Source organism: Glandiceps talaboti, chromosome 5, assembly GCF_964340395.1.
Source record: "Glandiceps talaboti chromosome 5, keGlaTala1.1, whole genome shotgun sequence".
NCBI classification, from domain to species: Eukaryota; Metazoa; Hemichordata; class Enteropneusta; family Spengelidae; genus Glandiceps; species Glandiceps talaboti.
Window position 1 is genome coordinate 21,835,827 of NC_135553.1, and position 26,129 is coordinate 21,861,955.

Sequence of the window (26,129 nt, forward strand, 5' to 3'; positions counted from 1 at the left end):
TTTAAGATAGGATCTAATGAAGAACGATACGTATTTCCCCAGACTTCTAAACAATATGATAGGTGAGGACGGATAAGTGAATTGTAGAGTAGTACAAGTACAGATTTTGGGAGGTAGTGTCGAAGTTTAGATATAATGCCAATTTTAGGATTTATTTTACCGAGCACTTTGATGATTTGTGATTTCCATGTAGCATGATTATCAATAATAATACCCAGGTAGCAACTATTGTTCACTTCTTTAAGTATTTCATTATTAATGCAGAGATCATCATGGTGATTGATATGTTTATGATGAGGTGAAAGAAGCATATAATTTGTTTTGGAATAGTTTATTGTGAGTTTGTTTGTATTGCACCTTTTTTCGACATTTGTGAGATGGACGTTTGCCTCTGTTGTATTAAAAGAGTTATTCTCGTAGGCATGGAAAAGATTGGAATCATCGGCAAAAAGTTTAAAGTAAAAGAAGTTTGAACAGTTTGGAAGGTCGTTTATGTAAATTAGAAACAATAGGGGGCCAAGAATAGATCCTGCATGAGGAACCACTATATCAGTGATGAGTTGGGTGACAGCCATGCGAATGTATTTGTGTATGCCTTCCTCTGTCTGTCTGTCTGTCTGTCTGTCTGTCTGTATCTCTATTGTCTGTCTGTCTGTCTGTCTGTCTGTCTGTCTGTATGTCTGTATGTCTCTGTCTCTCCCTCCCCCCCCCCTCTCTCTCTCTCTCTCTCTCTCTCTCTCTCTCTCTCTCTCTCTCTCTCTCTCTCTCTCTCTCTCTCTCTCTCTCTCTCTCTCTCTCTCTCTCTCTCTCTCTCTCTCTCTCTCTCTCTGGAGATTTTTTTTGAACAATCAAACCTAAGGAGCAGTCGGTTTACCTAAGTACTTTGTAAGATTGCACACTTCCTTTACCAACCATACATTTAATATGAGGCAGTCGATAACCAAGCAAATGTGTGTGTCTGCCAAAATATCTAAATAGGTAAGTTAAAGTGTAGGTAATATAGCCATACAGTTGTATAATAGTGTATTGGCTTGAGTAAAATTGGGGTATTGAAGACAATTTTCTAGTACTCTATGGCTTTCGATAATGCGTATGGTTTGATGGTTTATGTCATTAAATGGCCTTCTACATGTCTTTATTCTTTTTAAAGTGCTTACTGTGGGAGGGAGACCCTTCCCACTAGCTATCATGGGGGATGCTGTTTCTGCCCAGAACCCTGCTGACTAAGTATCTCAAACTGCAGCCCAATATTAGACCTTTTTCGCAAAGCCCACATATATTTGTAAAGAAATCTCTCATTGTTATGTATGGACGCTGAAGTTGATTTTCACTGTTACTTTAATGTAGTAAACCTTACTGTACAACTCTGAAGTGGAGCGGGGGGGGGGGGTTACTGTATCATTATACATTAAAATATGTGTAGCCGGGGGGGGGGGGGTTACGAAAATTCTTGGGTTCATTTCGGGGGAGGGTATGACTTTTCGTGAGTGCGAACTTGAGGGGGGGGAGGCTGCGAATTTTTGTTTGACAAAAATAATTTCTCCCCATATGCCCCCCCCCTCCGCAAATTCTGACTCCAGCCTAAAGTTATTGAAGGCTCCCTTAGCATGTGGTGGGCATCAGACAAAACGTCTGATGACACATATCTTGGCGTCGTGTAGCTTTTACATTCATTCTTGATGAAATAATCAAGAAATGTTAATTTGACCAAAGCCAGGAAAGACCACATTTTCCAAAATAACTCCAGCCCCCCCCCCCCCCATTGCAATATTTGTATATCACTTTCTATTAACTATACAGTGTCTTACTCTAATGCTGTAATATTATATGCTGTGTTAATGTTATTCATTTTACAAATATGTGGTTGACTCTGTCATTATGCAATGAATGCGATTCAATCAAAATTGGTCTTTACAAATGTTGACAGAATGCAATATAAACCAATTTGTAACCAGATTTAAACTGAATGTCTCCCGTGAGGGCAAAAAAATACGTTTTTGCCCCCACAAAAATTGTTAGAATTTATACCGAAAATAATTACAGTATTTATTTTTAACTGTAATTATTTTCCCGATTCTGTCGTGCTAATAAGTGGCCCTCTATCTCTTAACCACGACTCTACTAATACTGCCCAATATCCCACATAAGCAACCAGACTGGGTTGCAGCCAATCAAATATCGTTATGTTCAAATAGGTGTCAAACTGACCATGATGTCAGCCTTTCAATAGTGATTTGAGACCAGCCACCTTACGTCAATAGTAAACATAACTTTACTAGTATTTAGTATTTTATCAAGTACAAACAGTTATCAAGTATCACCATAACAACACTATTCTGTCCATTTGATTTTTAGTCTACATAATGACCTCTAATCACAATGAACTTCTAATCCCAAGTTCAAGGCGTGGTCTAAATCCTTTGATTTCGCAGGCACAGTCCCATACAATAGTATTTTGTTCGTATTTTAGAATAGTCGTGAACATGGCGCATGCATACATGGAAACATTATGGATGAGGAGGGTATGCATGGAAGGGGTTATCTCTTCCCGCAGTAGAGTTGTGACAAATTACTGGTGTTAAGGAATCATTTCACGGCTACAAAGTGACAAATACTTTTCTTGTTTTCCAAAGTGACCCCTCTACCACGTGATGTTCTCCAAAATGAGCCCCCATACCCCACTTCAAAAGCTGTTTTTTTTTTCAAAACAACCCTCACCAAATACACCCGGTCTGTTAAAAATGACCGCCCCTTTAATATAAGATGGCAGACAAAGCAATATCATTGGTGATCGTGCACGCTTGTTGGCTGATAGAAAGTTGCAAAGAACGGAAAACAAGCTTGTAAATAAAGTAGTGTATAATTGGTAAGGCCACGCAAAGTAAAAACTTTGACGTTACTTGAATTTGCAAAACCTAGGAGGGAGAGCAGTTTACAAAACTAACCAATTGTATATTCCAAAATATGCAAACTAGGGGTAAATTCTCAATACAAAGGATTAACGACAAAATATGCCCTTCAATACTTCTTTATTCACAATGTATTACAAAAACTTGGCATAGCAAGGCCAACAAAACCAACACTATGACTGCATGAGCCTGTCTTTTGGGCACATATTACAGTCATATGATCGTGATCACGGGGGTCCAGTTACCACTGTTTCCAGTTGATTTTGTAGTTTGGTATGCAGATTAACATCTGTGATTTCTAAGATATCCCCATAACTACAGTCATAACATATTTCTGTCAGTGGATGTGTGGCAAAATACATAATAATTTAATAAGTAGCTGTGCACAAAAATGGGAGAGTTACATCACTGATTTAAGCTTGAAGCACTCCCTCTGTACAATTGAATTGGTGTACTTGTGTTGGGCACATGAGCACACCACTCCAAATATATGTACAGACCATCTCCAATCACCAACTGTAGCTGTTTATTCTCCTCTCGGATTGTGTGGTTTCTTTTAAAAAATGAAAAAATGAATACTCCTACAACAAATGTAAAAAAGGTAAAATAAAAGAAAAAAGAAGAAGATTGAATGGAGATAGCTTTCACTAATTCACAATCACATGTCACTTATACTGTATTCTGTTTTTCATTAAATTATGTAATTGTCATTTTGGCCAATGGCGTAAGGACGAATAAACAATGTTATAAGTTGCATCATTCTGATTCCAAATACATCAATTTCACCTACAGTTGACTTTCAATCACACCACAAAAGTAGACATTCCACAATTAACAACATACTAATATTGCAGAAAACCAAATGATGACAACTGTGGCCAAATAACAGGTTTATGATCACAACAACCTTTAATAATAATCTTTATTTACACTGGATAGTTCTTTAAGTATGTAAACACTTGTCTCCCAAGAGGTCCAGTGAGGGCCATCCCTCATGGGTTCAGTGTTAAATACAGGAGGAAACCGGAGTACCCAAGAAAAACCTGCATTGTTCGATAGAGTCAAACTGAACGACACTCTTCTACTTAAAGCGTGGTAAATTTAATCGAACCCCAACCGTAGTGGTAAAAGGGCAAGTGGTTTGACCACTCGGCCACCAACAACCCTTTAAATATGGTTTAAAGTTGCAGATTGTATTCTCTGCTGGTAAGATGACATACCAAGCTTACTGCCAAGTTCAGGTAGCCTTACCAAAACAGTGTCTGCAACAAATGCATATATTTTTTATCGGTGTTCATACAATATTGGTAGATAAAGACAACATTTCAAACATGTCTACTAACTATGAATGAAAACAAAATACAAGTAACTGTGATGCATTGTTGCCAAAGAAGTCTTTGAAGTCTGACTATAGTGGTAACATTGTATCACAATAACTTGTTTTCAGTTTTCATTTATAGAGTCACAATGTCTGAAGTGTTCTTCCTATCTATACCAATATTGTATGAAACAAGATAAAAATATATTTTGTGACAAATACTACTCAGGTGTTAACTGAAACTGGGATCCGGAGTAAGTTCATAACGTTAAAACGGTTTAACTGGTCTCAATAACTTAGATGATTTCAATGAAATTAGATATATCCTGTCAAAGTATTGGACACAATGAAAAGTTAACATGAAATTTGCATATTTCAGCATGTACACATTGAGAAATAAGTGAAACAAATACATGCAGCACTGTAGTTATGCAAGTAATACAATATTTTTTACAAATATATATAACATTATTGTTATAAATATTAAACATCTTTGAAATAAAAAAATGGCGACATTTCATAATTTAAAATACCAATGACATTTATAATATCATAAAATTCATACTGTACATGTCAGAAAGCATCAACATGGATATTCATAGAAACCCCTACAGCTATAGTATAAAAACTTGACCACCATGAATTAAGGGGCGATTCCACAATGGTACAAAAGCTCAATAAGCGAACATCGTTCATTTGGGACAAAATATCCTTATCAAATTATCAACATGTCAGTAGTAAATACAGAAGCTGTTATCATTGAAGAGGTGAAGTTTTTGAAATTTGGTTAAAAGTGCAAAAAGGTCAGCAATCTTATTGATGCGACTCCCCCCCCCCCCAAAAAAAAAAAAAGAAAAAAAAGAATGAAGTTCACTTATTGAGCTTGTGTGACATTGTGCGATCATCCCTAAGTTTGGTGAGGTTTTTTCACTTTGCCTTGGGGCTTCTTGGAACAATGGCAGTATAAGATAACTGCAGTACACATTTAAAGAGTTTCAATCTAGTCAAAGTTATATTTTTAAAATGTCTTAATCCTTCTTTATATAATCTCTGACATTATTGTGGTAGAGATAGTCTGTCTGGTGTTTCAAACCTGAAAAAGTCCAAATGGGAAATAAAATTAGATAAATATGACTGACCCTTATAATCAGTATACACTATCTTACAAACTGTACAATTAGCATGACAAATGCATTTAAAGGACACTTCTGCTCTTTTGCTAACTCTTGCACTTGCTAGTACTACATCAAAACATAGCATATATCCATTAGGTCACATGACCAAACAGCATAACATCACTACACTGAGGAAGTCTGAGTGATTTGGATGAAAGTTACGTAGTTGCTTCTAAACTAGATTTAAATATAAACGGTAACTTTACTTACTACTATATAAAATGGAGTAAAGTATCAACTTCTATTCTACTATAGCACATTATATTTGTGTGTTAAAAGTAGCATCTATCATCCATTTAAAAACCTCTGTCCCTCAAGATTAGAAGGAAAGGTGATTCTGGATGTACACGACATTCGTGTAAATGAATTTTCTGTGTCCCTTAAGCCTAAGAAATGCACAACTCAGCTACAACCATCCACACTTTGTTCCCCTTTATTAAGTCACTTCCAAAGCATTTAGTATACATAGAATGTGTTACTTACTCTGTTTTTGCTTTGTGTGTGTTTATAAGATGAGGTGAGTAATATCTAAATAATAGATCTCTGTCTGTTAAATACTTATTCTTTTCTATAAATTCTTCAAAAGTAAGGTCAGGATGATCACTCTGAAATCACAAATATTTACAATGCAAGGATTACATCAGCAACTTTTACAGCAATGATTAATCATAATTGAATTTTTTTTATAAAAATGGCAAAATATGTGGTCTTATGAGAATAACTTCATAAGTAAACTTTTAAAACATGTCAGTGGTCAAATATGTGAAACTCTACAGACAAGTTAAATGGGAAATTGCCAATGAAAAAGAATAAAATCAGCTACATCCATGGAAATGATTTCTATAGCTAACTGCAAATGTATTGATTTCAAATTTATGCTTGCTTACTTTGCTGAAACAATGGACCAAAATAAATGAAAGACATGGAATCACCAATAATGAAAAGGTGATAAAGGCATTTAGTAATAGCGTGTGAATCAGTACATTAAATTACAAAGGTGCACCAATCAACAGTTTTATTTACTTATTTTAATTAAAATAGGGCAACTATTTCTGCTTTAATTTGTGAGTACTAATTTGAAACTAAATCCATTCATAGTTTTACATACAGTTTAGAATTGATGTGTTTGGAGGCATACTCGAGTATTGTCACACCAATATGTTATCAATTGTTCTCAGACTGTATCACATATACTAGTGAGTCTGGTAGTGGACATAGGGGTAGACCACTGAGAACCCAAATCTGTATACATCAGCAAACTATTATATACTGTATGTTGAGCATAATAAAACCAGATATGATATCAGGTAACATGGTATAAAGGTTTTTAGTCATGTTTTCTTTAAAAATACAGATACTAATATATCCACTGTTCTTGGGGTGCTACCACATATCTATGGCTCTTGTAATTTTTAAGCTGAAGATATAAAACAACTGGGGTTTTAAATTTTATTTTAAAAGAATGAAAATATTCACCTGACGTATTGCATCAGCTACAGCATAAATGTAAAACATTGTCACTGTTTCGTGATATCCTCTTTCAATCTGAAAAAAAAAGACATCAAAATATCAACTGAGACAAAAGAAAACTTGACAACGTTGATATTGGTAGAAATATGAATTATGATTTATATTGAAATAGCCTGTCATATTCATAGGTCATGTGGTAAATTTGTCAAAAAATAATGATGTGCAGATCTTTGATTATTTTTACTCTAGATATTCCTGCACATTCATTTAAAGTTGCACTAGCTGCAACGGGAATGTTCTTGAAACTTTTTTTTTTTTTTTTTTTTTTTAGATATAACTTACTTGTAATATTGTACACCCTAAGGTGTATTGAATCACCTGTGGGTAAATGTATTTGTGTAACCTGTACACATAATATGCAATAATAAATCCAATCAAAATTGAGGGTTTTGGGTCCACATCTTAAATCAGCACCTCAAAGCAATCATGATTTTCACCTGTTGCCTTTATGGATTAAACTAACATAGCTACTTATTAAAACATGTACAATGTCTAATTATAGAAATTTTAACAAATTTCAGTGAATATATTGTTGGTTGTTTATTCAAAGAAAATATTCTCCAGTTGGAGCCAGTGCAGCTTTAAAGATTATTTGATACAACTATAAATGAAGTCAAAGCATAGAATTGCTACCTGGTTATTGTTTTATTGAAATACATTTAATTGTCAATACCTTTTCTTTATTCTGTTCATTATATTTTTTAATGCCCATCCTGTGAAGAAAGAAGAATTGTTGGATATATTTAAATAGTTTAAGGAGAGTGCAAAATCAGTTTTCAGAAGAGTGCAAATTATCAAGAACTGTCATCTTCTGTTGTTGAAATATGTCAACCTTTGACTTTTTGAAGTCTTTGGAACCATTCTGAATCAAGAACTGTTGTCACATTCTATTGTTGAAATAAGTCAACCTTTGACCTTTTGAAGTCTTTGGAACCATTCTAAATCAAGAACTGTTGTGACATTCCATTGTTGAAATAAGTCAACCTTTGACCTTTTGAAGTCTTTGGAACCATTCTAAAGATCTGGAAAGCACTATCAGAGGTTAAAAGTTTAAAAGTTCTACAGTACAGTGTGTGAGAAGAAAACATTAGTAAGATTGCATGTTTACATTAAGGCGTGTATTGCAATGAATAAACAATAATTCACATTGTGGAGTTTTCTATACATGGGGTAGCTGTACGATGAACTTTGATTGCTTAACATGTATACTGGTTTTTGGAGCATTTTTGTGTGTTTCTATTTTGATATTTACTATACAGAGATGTGATCATTCAGTAAAGATATCAGAACACTGCCAGAAGGATGAAACTGTTTCCTGTGAAAAGTTAAGCTACTCTCTATCTAGATTAAAAGATCAGCCATTGTGGACACTCTTCTCATCCTTTTCCACAAGGGGAGGGGGGGGGGTGATAATGACACCCCTGGCAACTTATTTTACGCTCTACTCAATAAATAAAAATGTTCAAGGCCTTCACCTTTGTAATTTTATACTAATCACTTTTTAACATTATTAGTTCAACCAAGAATCAAATATTAGAAACCTACTTTATCAATGGTACAGCTGCATCTCTACCATGTTCCCTGATATAGTTCCACGCCATGCGTAAATGTGCTGCATGAGTCCAGTCTTCAAATAACAGTGTAGTATCTTCAAATGCTTGCATAAACACTTCGTCACCTACTGACCTGTATGACCTAATCATACAATACAAACATTACACAATTTGTTTATTAATTCAAAAAACAAGTCTGACAGAAAGACATATAGACTGAATGATTTGTTATTATATATTGTGGGGCATTCCTCATTGTAAGCAACAGCGATCATGTGGGGCACCCAAAGTGATGAATCTCTTTATAGTCTTCATGACACTTGATGGATTTTTGACAAGATAAAGAAATATTACATGTGTATGTACTGGAATATAAACTAAATACTGTACAGTTTGTTCTTTAAAATACATTGCTCCAGACTTTATAAAACCAACTTTCATTAACTTTACCCAGTCCACTTTTGTGAAATTTGTCTACGAAAATCTGTAACGAAAAGCTCACCTTGCATTATAATTCATATTTTAAGATGCATAACATATTTTCAAATGCATTTAAATGTTATTTGTCATCTGTATTTTTTAAAACTCTATATCATGGATTTTTAAAATTTTCAACCTTTATCTCTTGAAGAGAAATGCTTTAAAAAAAAGTTTGACATAACAGAAATCGGGTTTGATAATTGTGAATCATAACTTTAAAACAACATTTATATATGAAATAATACTACAGACTCTACCTTGCAAAGTATAGAAGAGGCTCATCTCTGAGTTCTGTAGCTTTAAGAACTTCACCATACCATACATGGTGATCTCCCACTGTATGCACATCATGTGCTTTACATTCTAATACACCTGCTGCATTCTCTAAAATAGGTGCTCCCTGACCATAAACACAATATAGAGATCTTACAATTATCACATCAAATGAATTCATCATTACAAAAAATACATGATTTTAACTACACCCAAATAAGCAATCAATGAGACAAAACAAAATTTTAATACAAAATTGTCCACTCTAATGTTTTAACATGCATGTGGCTTGCACATCATATATTGTGTTATGTTACACTTTACATCACATGTCACCCAAAATATGTATATGAAGACTAAACATACAACTTTACAAGGATACAATCTTCGTTTTATTTGCATTCGATAGTAATGAATTGATATTATTCTAATGGTATTACCTGTATTCCTATCTCATGAGGTACAGACTTAAATTGATCATTACTCTCTTCAGCTGGTTGTGAAAAACGTGTAGCATAGTGTGCCTGAAGGGAAAGCATAATACAAAACATCATGTTAAGAAAATGAATAATTTTAGTTTATCTAGACTGACTTTGTGGGAAATGTTTAGATAGAATGATTTTAAATCCATCTAGATTGGAAGGAAAAGATTAGAATGAATTAGCTTACTCTGTCTGAATTTGGATTTGAATTTATTTCCACCAGAAACATAAGAAAAATATCAAAATAACAAAAGAAAATATCATTAATAAGAAAATGTGCTGGTGAGGACCATGGAAATAGTTGACTTGAAACTAATCTAGTTCATGGCGCTGACAAATAGGATTAGTAACTAAACACAAGGCAGACATATAAATGACAAATAACTAATTAAATCCAAATACTTATTGAAGGAAAAGTTTAGAATGAATCATTTTACTTCACTACTCTGGTAAACTGACTTAGTGGGAAAAGATTACAGTGAATTATTTTACTACATCTAGCTTTACTTTGAGAGAAACATTTCAATAAATAAAGTCAGAACATTCTTTTATCAACAACACTTTAAAAAGAAGTCACTATTTTAAGTTTAAAATTATTACAATTTTACTGATTCAGAATTAGAATGAAGCACCAATTAAACATTTAAAAAAAAAAATTCAATAACCATACAAAAGAATATATTTAGGCACTTCTAAGCTTCAGGTTTGTTCTTTTCAGAAAGAAAATGATGTGCATATAATTCATAATATCTGTGTCTCACCTGATCTTTTGAAAGTATATTGACTGAAAAATATTGAGTCTCAAGAAGTAACTGGTGCATGTGGCTGAAAGAATGAAAAAGAAATATCCTATATGTATAGCATGCAAACTGACATACATGATACTTCTCAGTGATGGACTATCCACACAATATTATTTTCTATTTGTCATTTTAAACCATGTGATTACTGTTTTCATTATGGATAGTAAATAGGTAAAACTATCCAGATATTCTACACCAAAATTATGATATACAGGATATTGAAATACGTGCAAGGTTTAACCTATTTCCCTCCCATGTTATCAATGATTCCAAACCTTGACAAAATCATCAATCATGTATACTGGTCATAAAATTGGATTAGGGAAATAAGCCTAATAGAAGTCCTATAACCATCTTTCAATTTGTCTGTCTGTCTTGCTCTCTCTGTCTCTCCTGCCCCTATGTCTATCACACACACACACACACACACACACACACACACACACACACACACACACACACACAGATCGACAGACAGACAGACAAGCATGCACACATGTGCACACACATGCACACATACATGACAGATCTGTACATTGTACTTACCTTGGGTGTTGTATACAGAAAGATATAATAGGAGGCTGAAATGATACACTGGTAAATGATCCACATGTCATTCCACGCAGAATTCTACTGTTGGCAGTTGTAACTACAACAACTAAAACAGATGCAGAAATGGTTATTACATCAAGTGTGTCCATTCAACCTTTATAATAACTGTCAGTGTCTTTCTACACAGGTTGCTTTTAACAGGACATCATCCTCATGTACATTCTAGGAATGCCTCGAGCTCTAACTTGAAACATTTTTTTTTTCAAGGGATCAATGTGACAAAATCATACAAACAAATATTAATATTTTCATTTATTCATATATTATATGATTTATGCTATTTAATGAAAATTTATTTATATAGCACTTTCCATAGCGAATGCTGTGATCATAGTGCTGTATATTATTACCCCAGCACAAACCAATATCAGAACATTATCAACTCTGTGGGCAGCATACAGTCCATTGCCACCTTTGTATTAAAGTGCAGAGGATTTAAGCACTCATACGGTAACCTCTATCCTACCAGGGCTACAATTACAGTGAGAATTTTAGCCATATAGAAACAATGACAGTGGTGAGGCTCAAAGTTTCAACTCTAACCAATCAGCCATCATGATTCAATGACCATATTGACATTTCAAGCATAAAGATCAACCACTTTTTAAAATTACCTGTAGATGGCACTCTCCGCATGACATGTCTGAAGCTCCTTTGTAAATCTGACAATTTTGGTGAATTACTACTTTCAGTATCTTCTGCTGATGTGTGTTTTTCACTTACTGATGCTGGAACAAAAGTAAACGTTACATTTTGTTTCAATTTACAGTTATTCAAGTCATTTAGATAGTATGTTAACATTCTCATCTTCACTCACTTTCAATCAGTTTTATAAGTAGTTCAACCATGATGGATGCAAATTAATTAATTAATGTAATTTCAAACGTCCCACCTTACAAATGCCGCCATACTTGATCAGGGTGTCCACTACATACATGTACATGTATACCCTAATACATCCATGGTTCAACTCACTAATAGTAATAACATGTAATCACTGGTGTATTTATTTGTATGTACTGTATTGTAATCTCTACTTTTCATTGATTTATTATTTGCATAAATGTAATATATATGTGTCTAAGTTAGATGTAGTTCCTGTCACGTCAGTGAAAAGACATTTCATGTTTTCATAACAAATAAATCTATTTTACATGTATTAATTATTATTATAACTTCGACACATCTCTACAAACAAGACTAGAGCTAGGCTAGGCTACCCCACGTCAGAATACTATAGTACATATGTAGCGATATGTTAATCCTGCTTGCAGACAGTGTAAGGGACTAGATTAATGACATGACCCTGACCAGTGGGTGGGACAATGTTGTCAGAATCGAGTTCCGAATTACTCGGCAACAGTGCAAGCAGGACTAGCGATGTATATGGTTAATGGTTAACCCTATTGCGAAATATCTGACACACGATTGGTCGACTTAATTGTGAAAAAGTACGATAGAGATGACCAGGGGATGACAGAAACCATAATGTTTGGTTAGTAGTGAAAACTTACCTGTTGAACAAAATCTATGATATTTAACACGAAATTCGCTGACATATGCCGAAAAGAGACGGTAAGATCGTCTGCACGCAGCCATTGCAGTTGTCTGTAATGATCATGCGCAATGACCTCTGACGTACAAGGGATTTCCTGACCTTGCGTTGCTTTTTTCACACGTGATGGAACCCCAATAACTCAGTTTCCAACATCAAAGTCAATGTTTTCAGAATTTCTGCGAGTAACATTGTATTTTGTAGCCGCAGTTTTCATTGCCAACTTAATTGGGATCATTTCAGTGTGGCTTGCAGACGTAACACGCCCCACATGTTCAAGGACTGAAGTTAGAAGAAACGAACCCGATACAAGTTCAAGTAGTGAAGACAGCGATAGCGATGATGCGAGTGACGTAGAAGACGACGCCCCAAGTGTTCGACGAAGACGTTGGACAAAGCTCGGAGGATGATTTTTACGATGAGAAGAGCCGTTACGTGTATTAGTTCAAAGGTACGAGGGTTTCACAACAGCCATCATTTGGCGAAAAAAGTACCCAGAAATTTGAAAGGAAGGTCCAAAAGTTCACAAGAATGGATTGCGAGACAACTGAATGATCCATATGTGAAATTAACACAGGTGAGAATTTTTTCATATTAGTATTTCTTCAAATTCTTGTACCAGTAATTCAAGATTTAATTCTTTGGAGTGATGAAATCAAAGTACAGTGATGATAATGAATTGTAGAACATCCCTATAACATTTCAACTACAAATGCTTATAAATCATATATCATGTATATTTGTATATGGTCTATATAATATCTTAGATCATGATATCATGTCATGTCATATCATACACAATATAATTTATCTGTATATAGTAATTTACATGTCGATGTCATTCTTGTATTTAGTAATATTATATTTAATTTTAATGAAACTTAATATTTTTAAAGCACCTTTCCACAATTAATGTATAGCTCTGTATGATAATTTTATTACAACATCACAGATTCGTGTGACACAACAGTCCTTATACATCTTCCCAACTCCCTTTTAGAGTGTTCAATGAATCCATTACACTCTCTTTGTCCGAAAGTGAATATGATCAAATCATAAATTTAAATCTATTTGTCCTATTAGCTCTCGACATTTATACAACTGGGTTGACCATTCTTTTTCTTCTTGTCTCTGTTTCCTAACAGTTTCAAAACTACCGTGCAAGAAGTGCATACAAACTACTGGAAATAGACGACAAGTATCACATACTAAAACCTGGTAATGTGGTCATAGATTGTGGTGCTGCACCTGGATCCTGGACTCAAGTTGCTGTGAAAAGAGTCAATGCTACAGGTCAAGGTATCATATTCCATGTCCTTGTATAGGTTTGAATATTTCAGGTTATTTCTGATTTGTTTCTTGACATCCCATTCATTCACTGTCGGGGGGTCAATGCCTCACATTTCTTGGGTTATCTGATGGTGAGGTGTTTCGAGTATCCATCCTCTCGTTCAGGATATTAATCAGGCTAAATAAACAATGGCACTGTTCTACAACAGAATTAATTAAACTATCAGCAAATTAGGATAGACACAAACTAAATAATATAATATATGATATGGTATGATGCTATGATAATATCATTGGATACGACATGACATGACATGATATGTGATAATATAGTATAATGTAATATTATATGATAGAATAGAATAGAATAGAATAGAACAGAATAGAACAGAATAGAATAGAATGGAATAGAATAGAATAGAATAGAATAGAATAGAATAGAATAGAATAGAATAGAATAGAATAGAATAGAATAGAATAGAATAGAATAGAATAGAATAGCATATAAGATATACTCATTAATCAATTTGCCACTTAACATTCACCAAGCCTCCAGCCTGGATTGTTTCAAAACAAAACTGAAGACTTATTTGTTCACCCAAGCGTATAGTGTGTTATAGCCATTCAGCGCTACTGAACAGAACATTGCTCTGGAAATCGGCACTATAGAAATTTGATTGATTGATTGATCAACATTAAATTCAGATATTCAAATATGGTTGCCACTTGTGCAGTGCCAAAATACCCCTAGCTACTGTTGAAGCTGGAGGAAACCAGAATACCAGAGGAAAATATATGTTGTTCGGTAGGGTCAAACTGAGCATCAACCATAATTCTTACAGCCAACTCTGGGTAGGTTTAAACCCAGACTAAAGTAGTAAGAAGCACACAAGCTAACCACTCCACCACCAACATCCAATTTACCTGTTGTTAATTAATGCATGTGGTAGATTCACAATGTAACTGGATGACAACAGTGTCTTGATTATGTAGATATCATGCAGTATACTGGTAATCATCCTATAATCATGATTGTGTGAACACTGAATGAGGAATAGACAGCCACTTTTAGGAATTTCAAATCTTTCTATCAGAAATACCATCCTTCTGTGAGTGTAATGTTCATTGATTCTGTAAACCTGGATATTTTTGTTAATGACTTGCTTTCACTTATTGTGCAGGAAAATAACAATGTACCAGTCTAGTAATTAGTAAAAATTAGTCTGTGAGAACAAGATGAAGACTGTAAAATCACAACATTTTCTAGTGGCAAAAATATATAGGTTTGCAATAGCTGATATCAGTATGTTGCTACAGTAGTTTTAGTTTGTGTCTGTCATAGTTTGTCAATAGTTTGATTTCTGTAAGTAGTAAGACAAGGACCACAAAACAACAATTCAGGAATGTATGAGAGAAAACCAAATCCATATCATTTTGTTTTTATTTGCAAATCCACAGATGACAACTCACTGAAGGGTCAGGTGATTTCTGTTGATTTGAAATACTTTGATCCTATAGAAGGTGCCGTTACAATTCACCAATCAGATTTTACCTTGGACGCAACCCAAGAGAAGATCAAGAAAGTAATGCGAAAAGAGAAAGCAGATGTAATATTGAGTGATATGGCTCCAAATGCCTCAGGATTGCACACAATGGACCATGAAAATATCATAGCATTGTGTACATCAGCTTTTACCTTTGCGCATCAAGTCCTACGGACAAATGGAACATTTCTGTGTAAATTATGGGAAGGGGGATTAAGTGGGACTTTTAGGAAAGAACTGAGCAAGTCATTCAGAATGGTGAAAATTGTAAAGCCAGACTCAAGCAGAAAGGAGTCAGCAGAAATGTTCTTTCTTGCAAGAGGATTTCAAAAAGTTAAATAAAGAATTCTAGTATCAAATTTGTGGGTGACTTTACACCTTCACCTTTACAATATTCCAACTTTTTTACCTAATATACAGCAAATCTAAGAAGGGACTGGCCAAACCCAAATTTAGCAGAGGACTGGCCAAATCCAAATTTAACAGGAGTCCAACCAAACTCAAATCTAGTATGAACTGGCCAAACTCATATGTATTAGGGGACTGGCCAAACCCAAATCTAGCAGAAGACTGGCCAAACCCACATCTAGCAGAGGACTGGCCAAATTCAAATCTAGCAGAGAACTGGCCAAACCCACATCTAGCAGGGGACTAGTCAAACCAAAATGTAGTAGGTATTGGCTATACCCAAATCTAATAGGGACTGGTGTGGTGGCCATATCCAAATCTAGCAGAAGACTGGCTAAACCCAAATCTAGCAGAGGACTGGCCAACCCCAAATCTAGAAGGGATTGGCTATACCCCAAATCTTGTATGGATCGAGTGGCCAAACCCAAATCTACTAAACCCATGTTTGACTTGTTTTCTAGTTACAGTCATGATTTACTTTGGAAATACCGCCAACAAAATAAGTTCAATGTTCATAAACATTGCTAATTCCATGTATCTTGATAAATGTATGTAGTTCATCAACCTACTGACTAGTTGTTTGATGTCTGGGGGTTTACTTGTGGAGTTGGGTATAGTCTTGAACAATTCTTTATTTAGACACCTCAACATCACAATCAAATATTATAACAATCAGTCCAGTTCATTTAGAGTTTAAATATTTTGGCATAAAATCATTTTTAACCTCATTTGCATATCAACAATTGGGCCATCTTGAATAATTCTTCTACTCACCTCAGAAGGATCCTCACCAAACTTACAAGACCAACCAGCTTAAATTAGTAATTTTGTGGTATTGATGTTTGTTGGTAAACTTTTTTTTTTACCTAATTTTTAAACATAGGATTTGAACTATTTCCCAACTGAACATTATAAGTAATAATGCCCACCAAATACAAGGGCAAGTGGTCTCATGTTATGTGACTGGCATTCGCACATATATAAATACACACACACACACATGCACGCACAAACCATCACTACTGAACCTTGATTCACTTGACATGCTAAAAAATAACAACTCAAAAGAAATGTTAGTATTGCTTGAAATATAAATTTATTACATAAGATTACACTAATTTTGACATGTAAAAGACTTCGTAAGAAGAACTTAGAGCAGATAAAAAGACACATTTAAAATAAATCTTTTTCACACTGCAAAGAATAAAGGAAATAAATCAACATGACATAAATTATTTTGATTTCTTTTCATATACATGTACATATCAGTTCCCAATACAGGAAAGAGAGAGAGAATGGGGTGAGGTGTACAAATATGATAAAGCATCTTCGCTAACACAGGGCCTTCATTATTTACAATTCCAGTTTAATTCTAACTTGTATGTGAAATTACAATATTTTTCTAACTATTGTCACTGAACTTGGACTCTGAAGTGTATGCTAACCAAGGTAACATTTCTGTGTTCTGCCAACTGTTGTCTGTAGCTAGGAAGTATATTGTGATTTGTATCATTAATATATCTGGGACTTTTTCTACCTACATTTTCAGAGTGAGTGTAACTCCAAAAGGGGGTACAGAGAACTGGCTTCCTGCATATCATTACATAATTTATATTCAACAACCTGATAAAATACTACAGGAACTCCTTGATAAAATACCAGAAACTCCTCGGGTAGATTTTATAACAAACCTAACACAACTGTCACTGTCTTTGCACACAAACTCCTCAATACTGGAGAAGACAAACTCTGTAACATTGGAGTGGATAAACTTTCTGACATAGGAGAGGAGAAACTACCTGACACTAGAAAAGACAAAACTTTCTCATGTCACTGGAGAGGATTATGTGAAATCTTTAGGGTTTATAACAGACATTCATATTGAATGTTTACCATGTTAATGCAAACATAGTCTACAGACTAACTGTTGGGTTTGAATCTGAAATTCTCTTTACTCTAAATATGGTACCTTTGTCAGCTCAGGATGCAACTTGTACATTTTTTACATCATTCTAACAGTTGAGGTTTACTCATTTACATGAACAACTTTTGGTTTATGATTTCTCATTGAAAGAGACAGGGTAAAGAGATCTCAAGATTCAAGCCCAATGGCTAGTCTCTGTGTAACCATGGGTAACTGCCAAGACACAGCATAGATTGTAAATATGTCATGATTGGAGAAAATTAGCATTTAAAGAATGGAAAACATGGATACAACAAAAATAAAATACTTTTGATATAAAAGGAGTTTGCGTTATTCACCGTAGAATATTTGTGTTATTTTCCTCTTCGAATTCACATTTTATTGTCAGTTTTAAAACTGACTGGCCTTATAATTTTGCCAATATTTGATGTGATAAGTTGTTCGAACAGACTCTTTGAAAAATACTTAAAACAGAATCTGTTTTCTGAGATTGAGATGTCACGAACTTCATCAACTTACTCTCTGGAGGTAATATTTGTTTACAACAATCAATGATGTCACATATACACTCAAACTGAATTTTTACAAATAAAATTACAATTATGAAATCAACATGTAAATAGCAATGTACGATATGTATAACTGTGACTATATATATTTTGACTCGCAATATTTCAGCTGAAAGACAATTTTTCATATCTTGTTATGGTTTTGGCTATAACGAACTTGTATACCAATATAAATCAATCTGTTGTCATTACCTGTAGTTCTTCGAAAATTGACATTGTCTATTTTCAGGCCGATTGATTTTGGTACAAAATTTGTTCATGCTGCAACAAGTTAGAACCAAAATAGATATCCTCACAGTGTTATTTTTTACAATTTCTGAATACAACTTTGCATATTGGTATTATATTTTGGGAAGAGTCTCTACTATGATTTTCAAGTTCATGACACTAACATCATTGGCAAGTGATTTCAACAAAGAACTTGCATCAAATTGTTTATTAAATTAGCTTGAAATGTAAGATCAAGTTGCTCCTTTTTTTTGGCATGTATAGTTCTGGAGTGAAATGGAATAAAAAAATTAATCCTACCAACACTATAATAAGAATTAATTGTCATGGTAACTAGCTTGGTATCATCTCATTGATACTGAGTACAAATCTTGACTTGTATTAGAAATGAAGTTTATTAAAGAAGATCTTGGCTCATCAAAATATGGCCGGTGCCCTGAGTTGTGAGAATTTTGATTTCACATCAAATGTGGGCCAGGGAAGGGCCATAATTCAAGTCTTACAAACATGTTTATGCAATCTTGGGGATGACGATGCTGATAATTTCCATTGTAGAAAGGGCCACTGATTAGGCGATGAATCTTTCATAATATATTTAGATAAAACTTTCATCAAATCAAGATGGCTGACACAAATATTTGTGGAGATTAGCGCCCTCTCTGGTGAACTTATAATCATCTACACTATGTTTTTCAACTGCCTAAACATTGTACTTTCAATGAACTCAGCAAAAAAGAGCGATGTGGAAGATTTCAGGTTTTAACATTTTGTGTTTTTACAAGTCATGAGCATTAAAACATGCTTCAAGTTTATTCAAAATGATTGGTACAATGTACATCTTTAAAATGACAATACATAATCTTGTTAGGTAATCCCAAGTAAAACTTCTGTTGCAGTATAACTTACAATTCTCACTGGCAGCTGACATTACTGTCCAGGAAACATTTCAATTCAATGTTTTGTGTGTTTTCATCATTCAATAAATAAGACCAATAATCAAAATTTTCATAAATGTACAATTCCGAGACCAGTTTTGATTACATCATAGCACACTTTGGAAATTTGGAGACTCCAATTAATGGTTTGTGGTACATTCACTATGCAAGTGGAAAAGTATCAGTTGTCATTAACAGTTCGTGGTCCTGTTCAGACCATGAGCATTTTTCTCAAATTTCTGGAAAACATATCAAGGTTTGGATCTAAGTTTTTCTGACAGTGTATGATAAATATAAAATTTCATTCCTTTGTAACATTGTCTTTTTTAACAAGGGTAACGTTCTTAACATAGTACAGTTCTCTTTTTCCTCTGTTGATGGTATGAGGATGTCGTGAGCACTGACTCTGAATAATATGTAACACAGGGCATCAATTCTATATTTATCAATTCAAATGCATTCTCTAATATTCTATATTTCAGACACAGTCTGTCTTCAGATTCTCCCTGCCTTTCCAATATAAAACATGTCATGATTTAAATCTGCTTTATGATCCCTTGTATTTCTGACATACAATTATCAACATTTCCCACTTCAGTCAGTTGATATTTCCCACTTCAGTCAGTCAGTCATTCAGTACTTTGACCATTTCCACTTGATTTCATAACCATCATTGACTGGCGAGAGTTAGAGATCTTCAAGACACAGTACAGTACTGCTGATGAAGATTCTTTCCTGACATGACATGTTTACACTGACATCCCACAAAGATTCTCTCCTTTCCTAACATGACATGGTGACATCAACTTCCTGAGAGAGTCTTTCCCCTTCCTAACACAACATGGTCACACCAACTTCCCATGGAGAGTTTCTCCCCTTGCTGACACGGCATGGTATGAGTCAAACCGATTTCCCATATTGATTACAAGGTGTGGATTTATTTGGCACATATTGTTAATAGTCCACTGTGTCATTCTCTGCACTTCTCTTCCCCATGTCTTGGAGGTCTTGGGTTACCGTTTCTTATCCATTGCATATATGGAAAGGAAGGAATCTGAGCTTCCCGCTGCCAGTAACACCTAGTCGAAAAGAGACACAAAACATATAACTTGAAAAATATCCCTTGTTGAGAAGTGAGAATGTGTTAGTGCCCTCAGGTTAGAGTATGTATAATCTCAGCTTGTGGCCCTTTCAAGTACTGTACTCATTTGACTCCATAAAGCCACACTTTGGATTAGGATTAACATTCATGTGTGAAAAAAAAAGTTATCTGGCAGAGCTGTTGAAAAAGTTGATCAAGAACAGAAAAATAATCCTTATGGCTCTCCCGACAAGATAACACTGATGTGAGAACCTGGGATTGAATCCCTGGCCATGATCACCTACCTTGTGTTGATGGAATGCCATACAGCTGAGTGGACCAATACGCTGTCCCATGAATCCATCATGGTATTTAATAGTACTTAAGTTATCACCTGCTAAACTATATACACTAATGAGCTGATTAGCTGAACCACTGTCAAGGCAAAAAAAAAAATAATATTGATTTAGTCTATTTCAATTTTAGTACGGTATCTTTAACTAGGAGTACATGTACAGAATAAACATTGACCAAACAATTCAGAAGGTGGTGTTATCACCGAATTGACTCACCATGCAAATACTTCAGCTTGTTCATGAACTTCTAATGATGTTAAACTTTGCACTGTATTGATTGTATTCACAGATTCTGTAAATCTAGGATCCCAAAACCTAACATCACCAGCCACGCTAGAAAACAAAAATAAAACACAAAAACTTTATTGTTACTAAAATCACTTCTACTACATGTAATACTTAATACATATAAATACAAAATGACATTTACAGTATTACACTGAGGTACATGTATGTAATAAACTACAATCAAAGCTACAGGGCTTTAGAAAATACTAATTTATAAGTCATATATAAATTTGATGCAAGAAACAAAGGAAAACTGGGTGATATCACCAAATCCAAGGCTTCTATCACCACTCTAACTAGCTTTTGTCCTGTTCAGATTATTATCACCTCTGCAAAAAAGACAACAACACAAAAAAATGTACAGGAAAGCTGTTCAGGTATCTATTCCTTGACAAAATAAAAGGTATATAATTAGCAATAACCCCAAATATGAGTATTTGTACATGTACTTTCAAATGAAGATTTTATCCATCTTCCTCACATCGGACATATTACCATCCGACTGTCATGTGCAAATATCTGTATTGTGGCAGTACCGTACTGAGCTGTGTTAGCGCCCTCACTCATGCAATATATCAAATCACTATACAAGCTTATCATCTTGGTATAACACTCACCTTCCACTGATAATGTTACCATCACCTCCTTTCTGTAAATGTACTTTAACTACCCAACTATTGTGCTCCCTTAAAGTCATCACTCGACTGTTGGTAGTGAAAAAAACAGAAAAACAAAATTACACCTATACTCAATGGCATTTACTCAACAGTATATATTATAGCAAAAGCTGTTATAAAGTTATACATACGAACAGGGAAGTGACATTTTCAAAGCTATCAGATAGTTTTTCGCAAATCTTATTCAGTAATGACTTAATCTGTATGGCTAGATTCAACTTTTGATTTCATCTATGTTTCAATCACATAGTGATGTATGGATCACAACAAGCACATGGTATACCAAATTGTTTTAAGCCGAATGTGCCTTGGGGACAAAGTCCCCTGAAAACCGAAGTTCTTCAGTTATCTCCACACTTTGCCATTTGAAAGCTTCTTGCTGGTTCTTTTGAAATAATAAAGGAAATTTGGGGTTCACTGTCTTATTTTCAAGAAAATCATCAATCTTTTATATTCCATAGAAAACAAGTATTCAGTGGCCATATTGGATTCTAACATGAGAAAATAATCCTATTTTTTGTATTTTCTGTTTGAATGATTACATCTTGGCTTGCATGTTGCATAGTCATAAAAAAGGTCCATTTGCGTTGAAGACACATAATATTTAAATCTGATGAAAAAATGTTGATCTCTGATAATTACTATCGCATGAGGGACTGAGGGTGTATTTTACCTTAAAAATTGTGATACTTAGCCAAGATCAGTTTCATGTGACATGTGTCTATGATCATAAAGATTTGGTTAACAAGTACGACATACTTACCATTCCTGTGGTGCAAGTCTTCTATCATACAGCCTAACAGAGCCATCTCCACAACCCGCTATCAGCAATGATCTACCCACAGAGTCACAGGCTAGACTGGTAACACAGCTATCAGCACCAGTAGGAATGTCCTGGCCATCCAAATACAAGTACATAATAATTAATGACGTGTTACCAAAATTGCTGAAACTTGACACTACATTACAGTGCAGCTTATGAATCCCTTTCAAATTTACTAGTCTGGAGTAAACCTTATGTCAACACCAGCCTACATGTAGGTATTAACATAAGGCTGTTGTATGCAGGCATTAACTGTATCAGTTGCTATTACAGTGTTGAGATGCTCGTACCATTTCTGTGTTACCACTGAGCTAACCCACTGTTAATAAAGGGCTGGTGCTTGCTAACACATACTGGTAAGTTGTTAGTGCCAGCCAAGTGTTAGCAGAAAGCTAGTCCAAATCTAGCCCAGTAGGTAAGTGATTCTTAAGCTGTACTGTGCATTATTTGAAGAAAAAACTAAACCGATTAGCAGTAATATCATTAATAAATATAACAGAGAGGTATAGATGTGCATATTTATGTGTGTTCTATACGAGTAGCGTCACAGTCATGTGATTCGAACCAACCCAGGTATTCTGTGTCAGATGATGCTTTGTCAAAATGGCGGTCTACACGTAATTGTAAATATGTGTTAAGTTTTTGGCATTTTTCTTCTATTAAATGTTGTATTTTTTTTTGAAATCAAAGTTTGGAAGCATAATTGTAAACTAATTGATCAGTTATTTTTGTTTGAGTAGTTGCAGGAAAAACAAAAATACCAACAAATCCCGACATGTTTAGAAAGCAAAGTCATGTGTTTGGCCTTCTGGACAGAAGATGCTAACGAGTGTGTGCACATTCCAATGTTTTTTCAGGTTTGGGTTCTGAATGCGTAACTAAACACAACTTTGTATGTGTCATTATTTGTACACCTACACGATAATGTACATGTACACATTCTAACATATATCTAAACCTCTCTAATACAATGCTTTGTTACCTGTAGTCGGACTTCTCTCTGTGTATCCCAGACTCTGATAATCCTGACATCACCAGACGCCAATAACATACCAGACTCTTGCTCCCAATCCACAACCATACCTGACCCTGTCAAATATCAAATCAAATTAAATTAAATCAAATCAAAGGACAGAATGACATATCTCTACAGATCATCAAATCACACCAAATCAGTTAAAATCTACCAAATCTATAGATGTGGTACTGATTTAAAACAGTCTGTAGTAATAATTTTACAAACATTTCCAGCTTGGTATTCATTTTTTCAATGTATAAATCTACGCAATCAAGATTGAACATGTTTTCATCAAAATCGAAGACAACAAAATGAGAACTAAATGAGTACTATACTGTTATATTGTTTGACTATAAAGACCAATCCGGTCCATTGGTTACCATATCAGTTAGGAATGTGTGGAAATCACAAGTTTACAGTACATCTCAGGAATCCTTATCCAATTGAGATAGCATCGGGCCTTTGACACCTACCCAACATGAGTTTGCAACTGGTAGGTTTAATGGTAGCACCAGTCTGATATTACCAGCAGATTAATTCATCAGTGCTAACACCATGCTGGCACTATCAACTCGCATGCCGTAAGACGACTATGAGGCTGATACCAGGCTAGCAAATTGGAAAAGGCCTCGAGTTGTACTATATATTTTTTTGCTTCTTTTTTAAAGCAGAAATAATGCCGCTGTACTATATAATAGTAATACATATACAAAGTATACACAATCAATTCAAATACACCCTCATATAATGTACTTACCTCTGGTTGATGGTAACATGTCTGTTAATGCCTGCCATGCTGTAACAAGCTCAATTGGTTTGCCATTCTCTCCTGAGTAATTCCTCCACACTCTCACTGCACCATCATCTGAAAAATCAGTATTAAAGTGCCCAACATACATACATTAGTTTGTAATGTAAATGGCTTCTTTTGAACTGTCCTTATGTACAGTAGCCATTACTTTTCTCAACGGTTCCCTAGGTGCAGTACTTAATATATCAATGTTAGGAATCATACATACATTTGTATACCATAACCATTCTGTGATTCTCTACGAATTGATTTTCTGTACTAGTACATCGTATACTACATGTAGTACATCATATATTAAAGGCACAGAACATGTATCAAGACCAAGAAGGAAGTGCAACTTTTAACCTTACCTGAGCCAGTCAGGAGTAATGATATATCGTGGGCATTGAGTAAATCTATGGAAGTAATTCTTGTTGGTTTGATATTTCCATTGTAGAAATAATTCAGTTTGGCACCCTGCTCCCAGTTCCATGTACTGTAATCAATTTAACGATACAAACAAGCATGAATCAATGACATACAACATTTTGCCAGTTACTGTTATGTTGATACAAGGGCTATATAGGAGGTATGACCAGGTAACAATATCAACAGTCCAGTGAACAGTCTAGTCCTGTTATTTAGGTATCAGAAACATCAGCCTATATACTCAGCATTGGAATTTTAACAGGTGGATCACCACACATCCATTTTGCAAGAGCAAAACTGAAGCTTTCATCCAAACTCTGTGGACTTCGACTTGTTCACCAGTCTGATGTTCTGGGCTTGTCATATGACTCACGACTGAAATCATAAGACATGTGTGAAAGTTGAAAATATCCCCGAGGCTGTCTCATTTTAATTCAAGTTTTAACCTACACAGATAAGCTCACATCAATATCAGGCTACCCTGTATACATTCCATCTTATTAAGAGAAACAAATTGAATGCATAACACACACATATAAACATATCATCTCGTATTGACACAAGTAGTGTTTTTACTTCAAGACACTTGATGCCACCATTCTTATAGGCTACAATTGCTAGGTTATACAATTCTGATATATCACATCCCAAATACTACCACATCCATTATTGAGGTTTCAGGTATAAGCTAAGCACCCCCCCCCCCCCCCATAAAAATCCTCATAAACTTAGCTTGTGCCAATTCAAACTAGGTTCAGAATCACATTGTGTAGAACTACTCACCTTATTCCATCCCTGTCTGCAACCACTACATAGGGTTCATACGGATGGAAGCAAATCCCTAAGGGCACATTTTGATTCTTGTTGATAAATATCTGGTCATCCAACCTACTGAATGCTGTAAACACAAGACAAGACAATGAATAATTTAGTTATATTAATTATATATATTATATTATCCCAAATGTAGTCTATATGTACAGTCAAGTGTTTGGTGGAAAAGATAGGTGTTTGGTAGTACACAAATCTTATGCTCTAGTTTAAGATAAAAATAAGGTTAGAAAGTATAATATTGTGTT

General features: G+C 34.7%; 3 protein-coding genes across 3 annotated transcripts in view; 1 reads left to right on the forward strand and 2 right to left on the reverse strand.

Moving 5' to 3' along the window:
* Nucleotides 1-5,111: 5,111 nt before the first annotated feature.
* LOC144435888 (uncharacterized) lies at nucleotides 5,112-12,734 on the reverse strand. Its single transcript, XM_078124529.1, has 11 exons — nucleotides 12,650-12,734; nucleotides 11,750-11,863; nucleotides 11,070-11,181; nucleotides 10,482-10,545; nucleotides 9,679-9,762; nucleotides 9,223-9,365; nucleotides 8,478-8,627; nucleotides 7,606-7,645; nucleotides 6,879-6,947; nucleotides 5,886-6,007; nucleotides 5,112-5,320 (listed from the first exon to the last, which is right to left on the reverse strand). The coding sequence occupies exons 1-11, from the start codon at nucleotides 12,732-12,734 to the stop codon at nucleotides 5,284-5,286; spliced, it is 1,020 nt and encodes a 339-aa protein (XP_077980655.1). The 3' UTR covers nucleotides 5,112-5,283.
* Nucleotides 12,735-12,814: 80 nt separating this feature from the next.
* Nucleotides 12,815-16,571, forward strand: LOC144435829 (rRNA methyltransferase 2, mitochondrial-like). Its single transcript, XM_078124464.1, has 3 exons — nucleotides 12,815-13,267; nucleotides 13,836-13,989; nucleotides 15,439-16,571. Exons 1-3 carry the CDS (start codon nucleotides 13,097-13,099, stop codon nucleotides 15,864-15,866), a joined length of 753 nt encoding a protein of 250 aa, XP_077980590.1. The 5' UTR covers nucleotides 12,815-13,096; the 3' UTR covers nucleotides 15,867-16,571.
* Nucleotides 16,572-17,059: 488 nt separating this feature from the next.
* Nucleotides 17,060-26,129, reverse strand: part of LOC144435989 (regulatory-associated protein of mTOR-like) — a 46,308-nt gene continuing 37,238 nt past the window's right edge. Inside the window, exons 24-32 of the mRNA XM_078124645.1 lie at nucleotides 25,834-25,948; nucleotides 24,993-25,117; nucleotides 24,589-24,696; nucleotides 23,796-23,902; nucleotides 22,754-22,884; nucleotides 21,931-22,017; nucleotides 21,242-21,358; nucleotides 20,975-21,104; nucleotides 17,060-20,667 (exon numbers count right to left, since the gene is read on the reverse strand). Of these exons, the coding sequence (XP_077980771.1) occupies nucleotides 20,602-20,667; nucleotides 20,975-21,104; nucleotides 21,242-21,358; nucleotides 21,931-22,017; nucleotides 22,754-22,884; nucleotides 23,796-23,902; nucleotides 24,589-24,696; nucleotides 24,993-25,117; nucleotides 25,834-25,948 (986 nt within the window). The 3' untranslated portion in view covers nucleotides 17,060-20,601. The remainder of the gene's footprint in view (nucleotides 20,668-20,974; nucleotides 21,105-21,241; nucleotides 21,359-21,930; nucleotides 22,018-22,753; nucleotides 22,885-23,795; nucleotides 23,903-24,588; nucleotides 24,697-24,992; nucleotides 25,118-25,833; nucleotides 25,949-26,129) is intronic.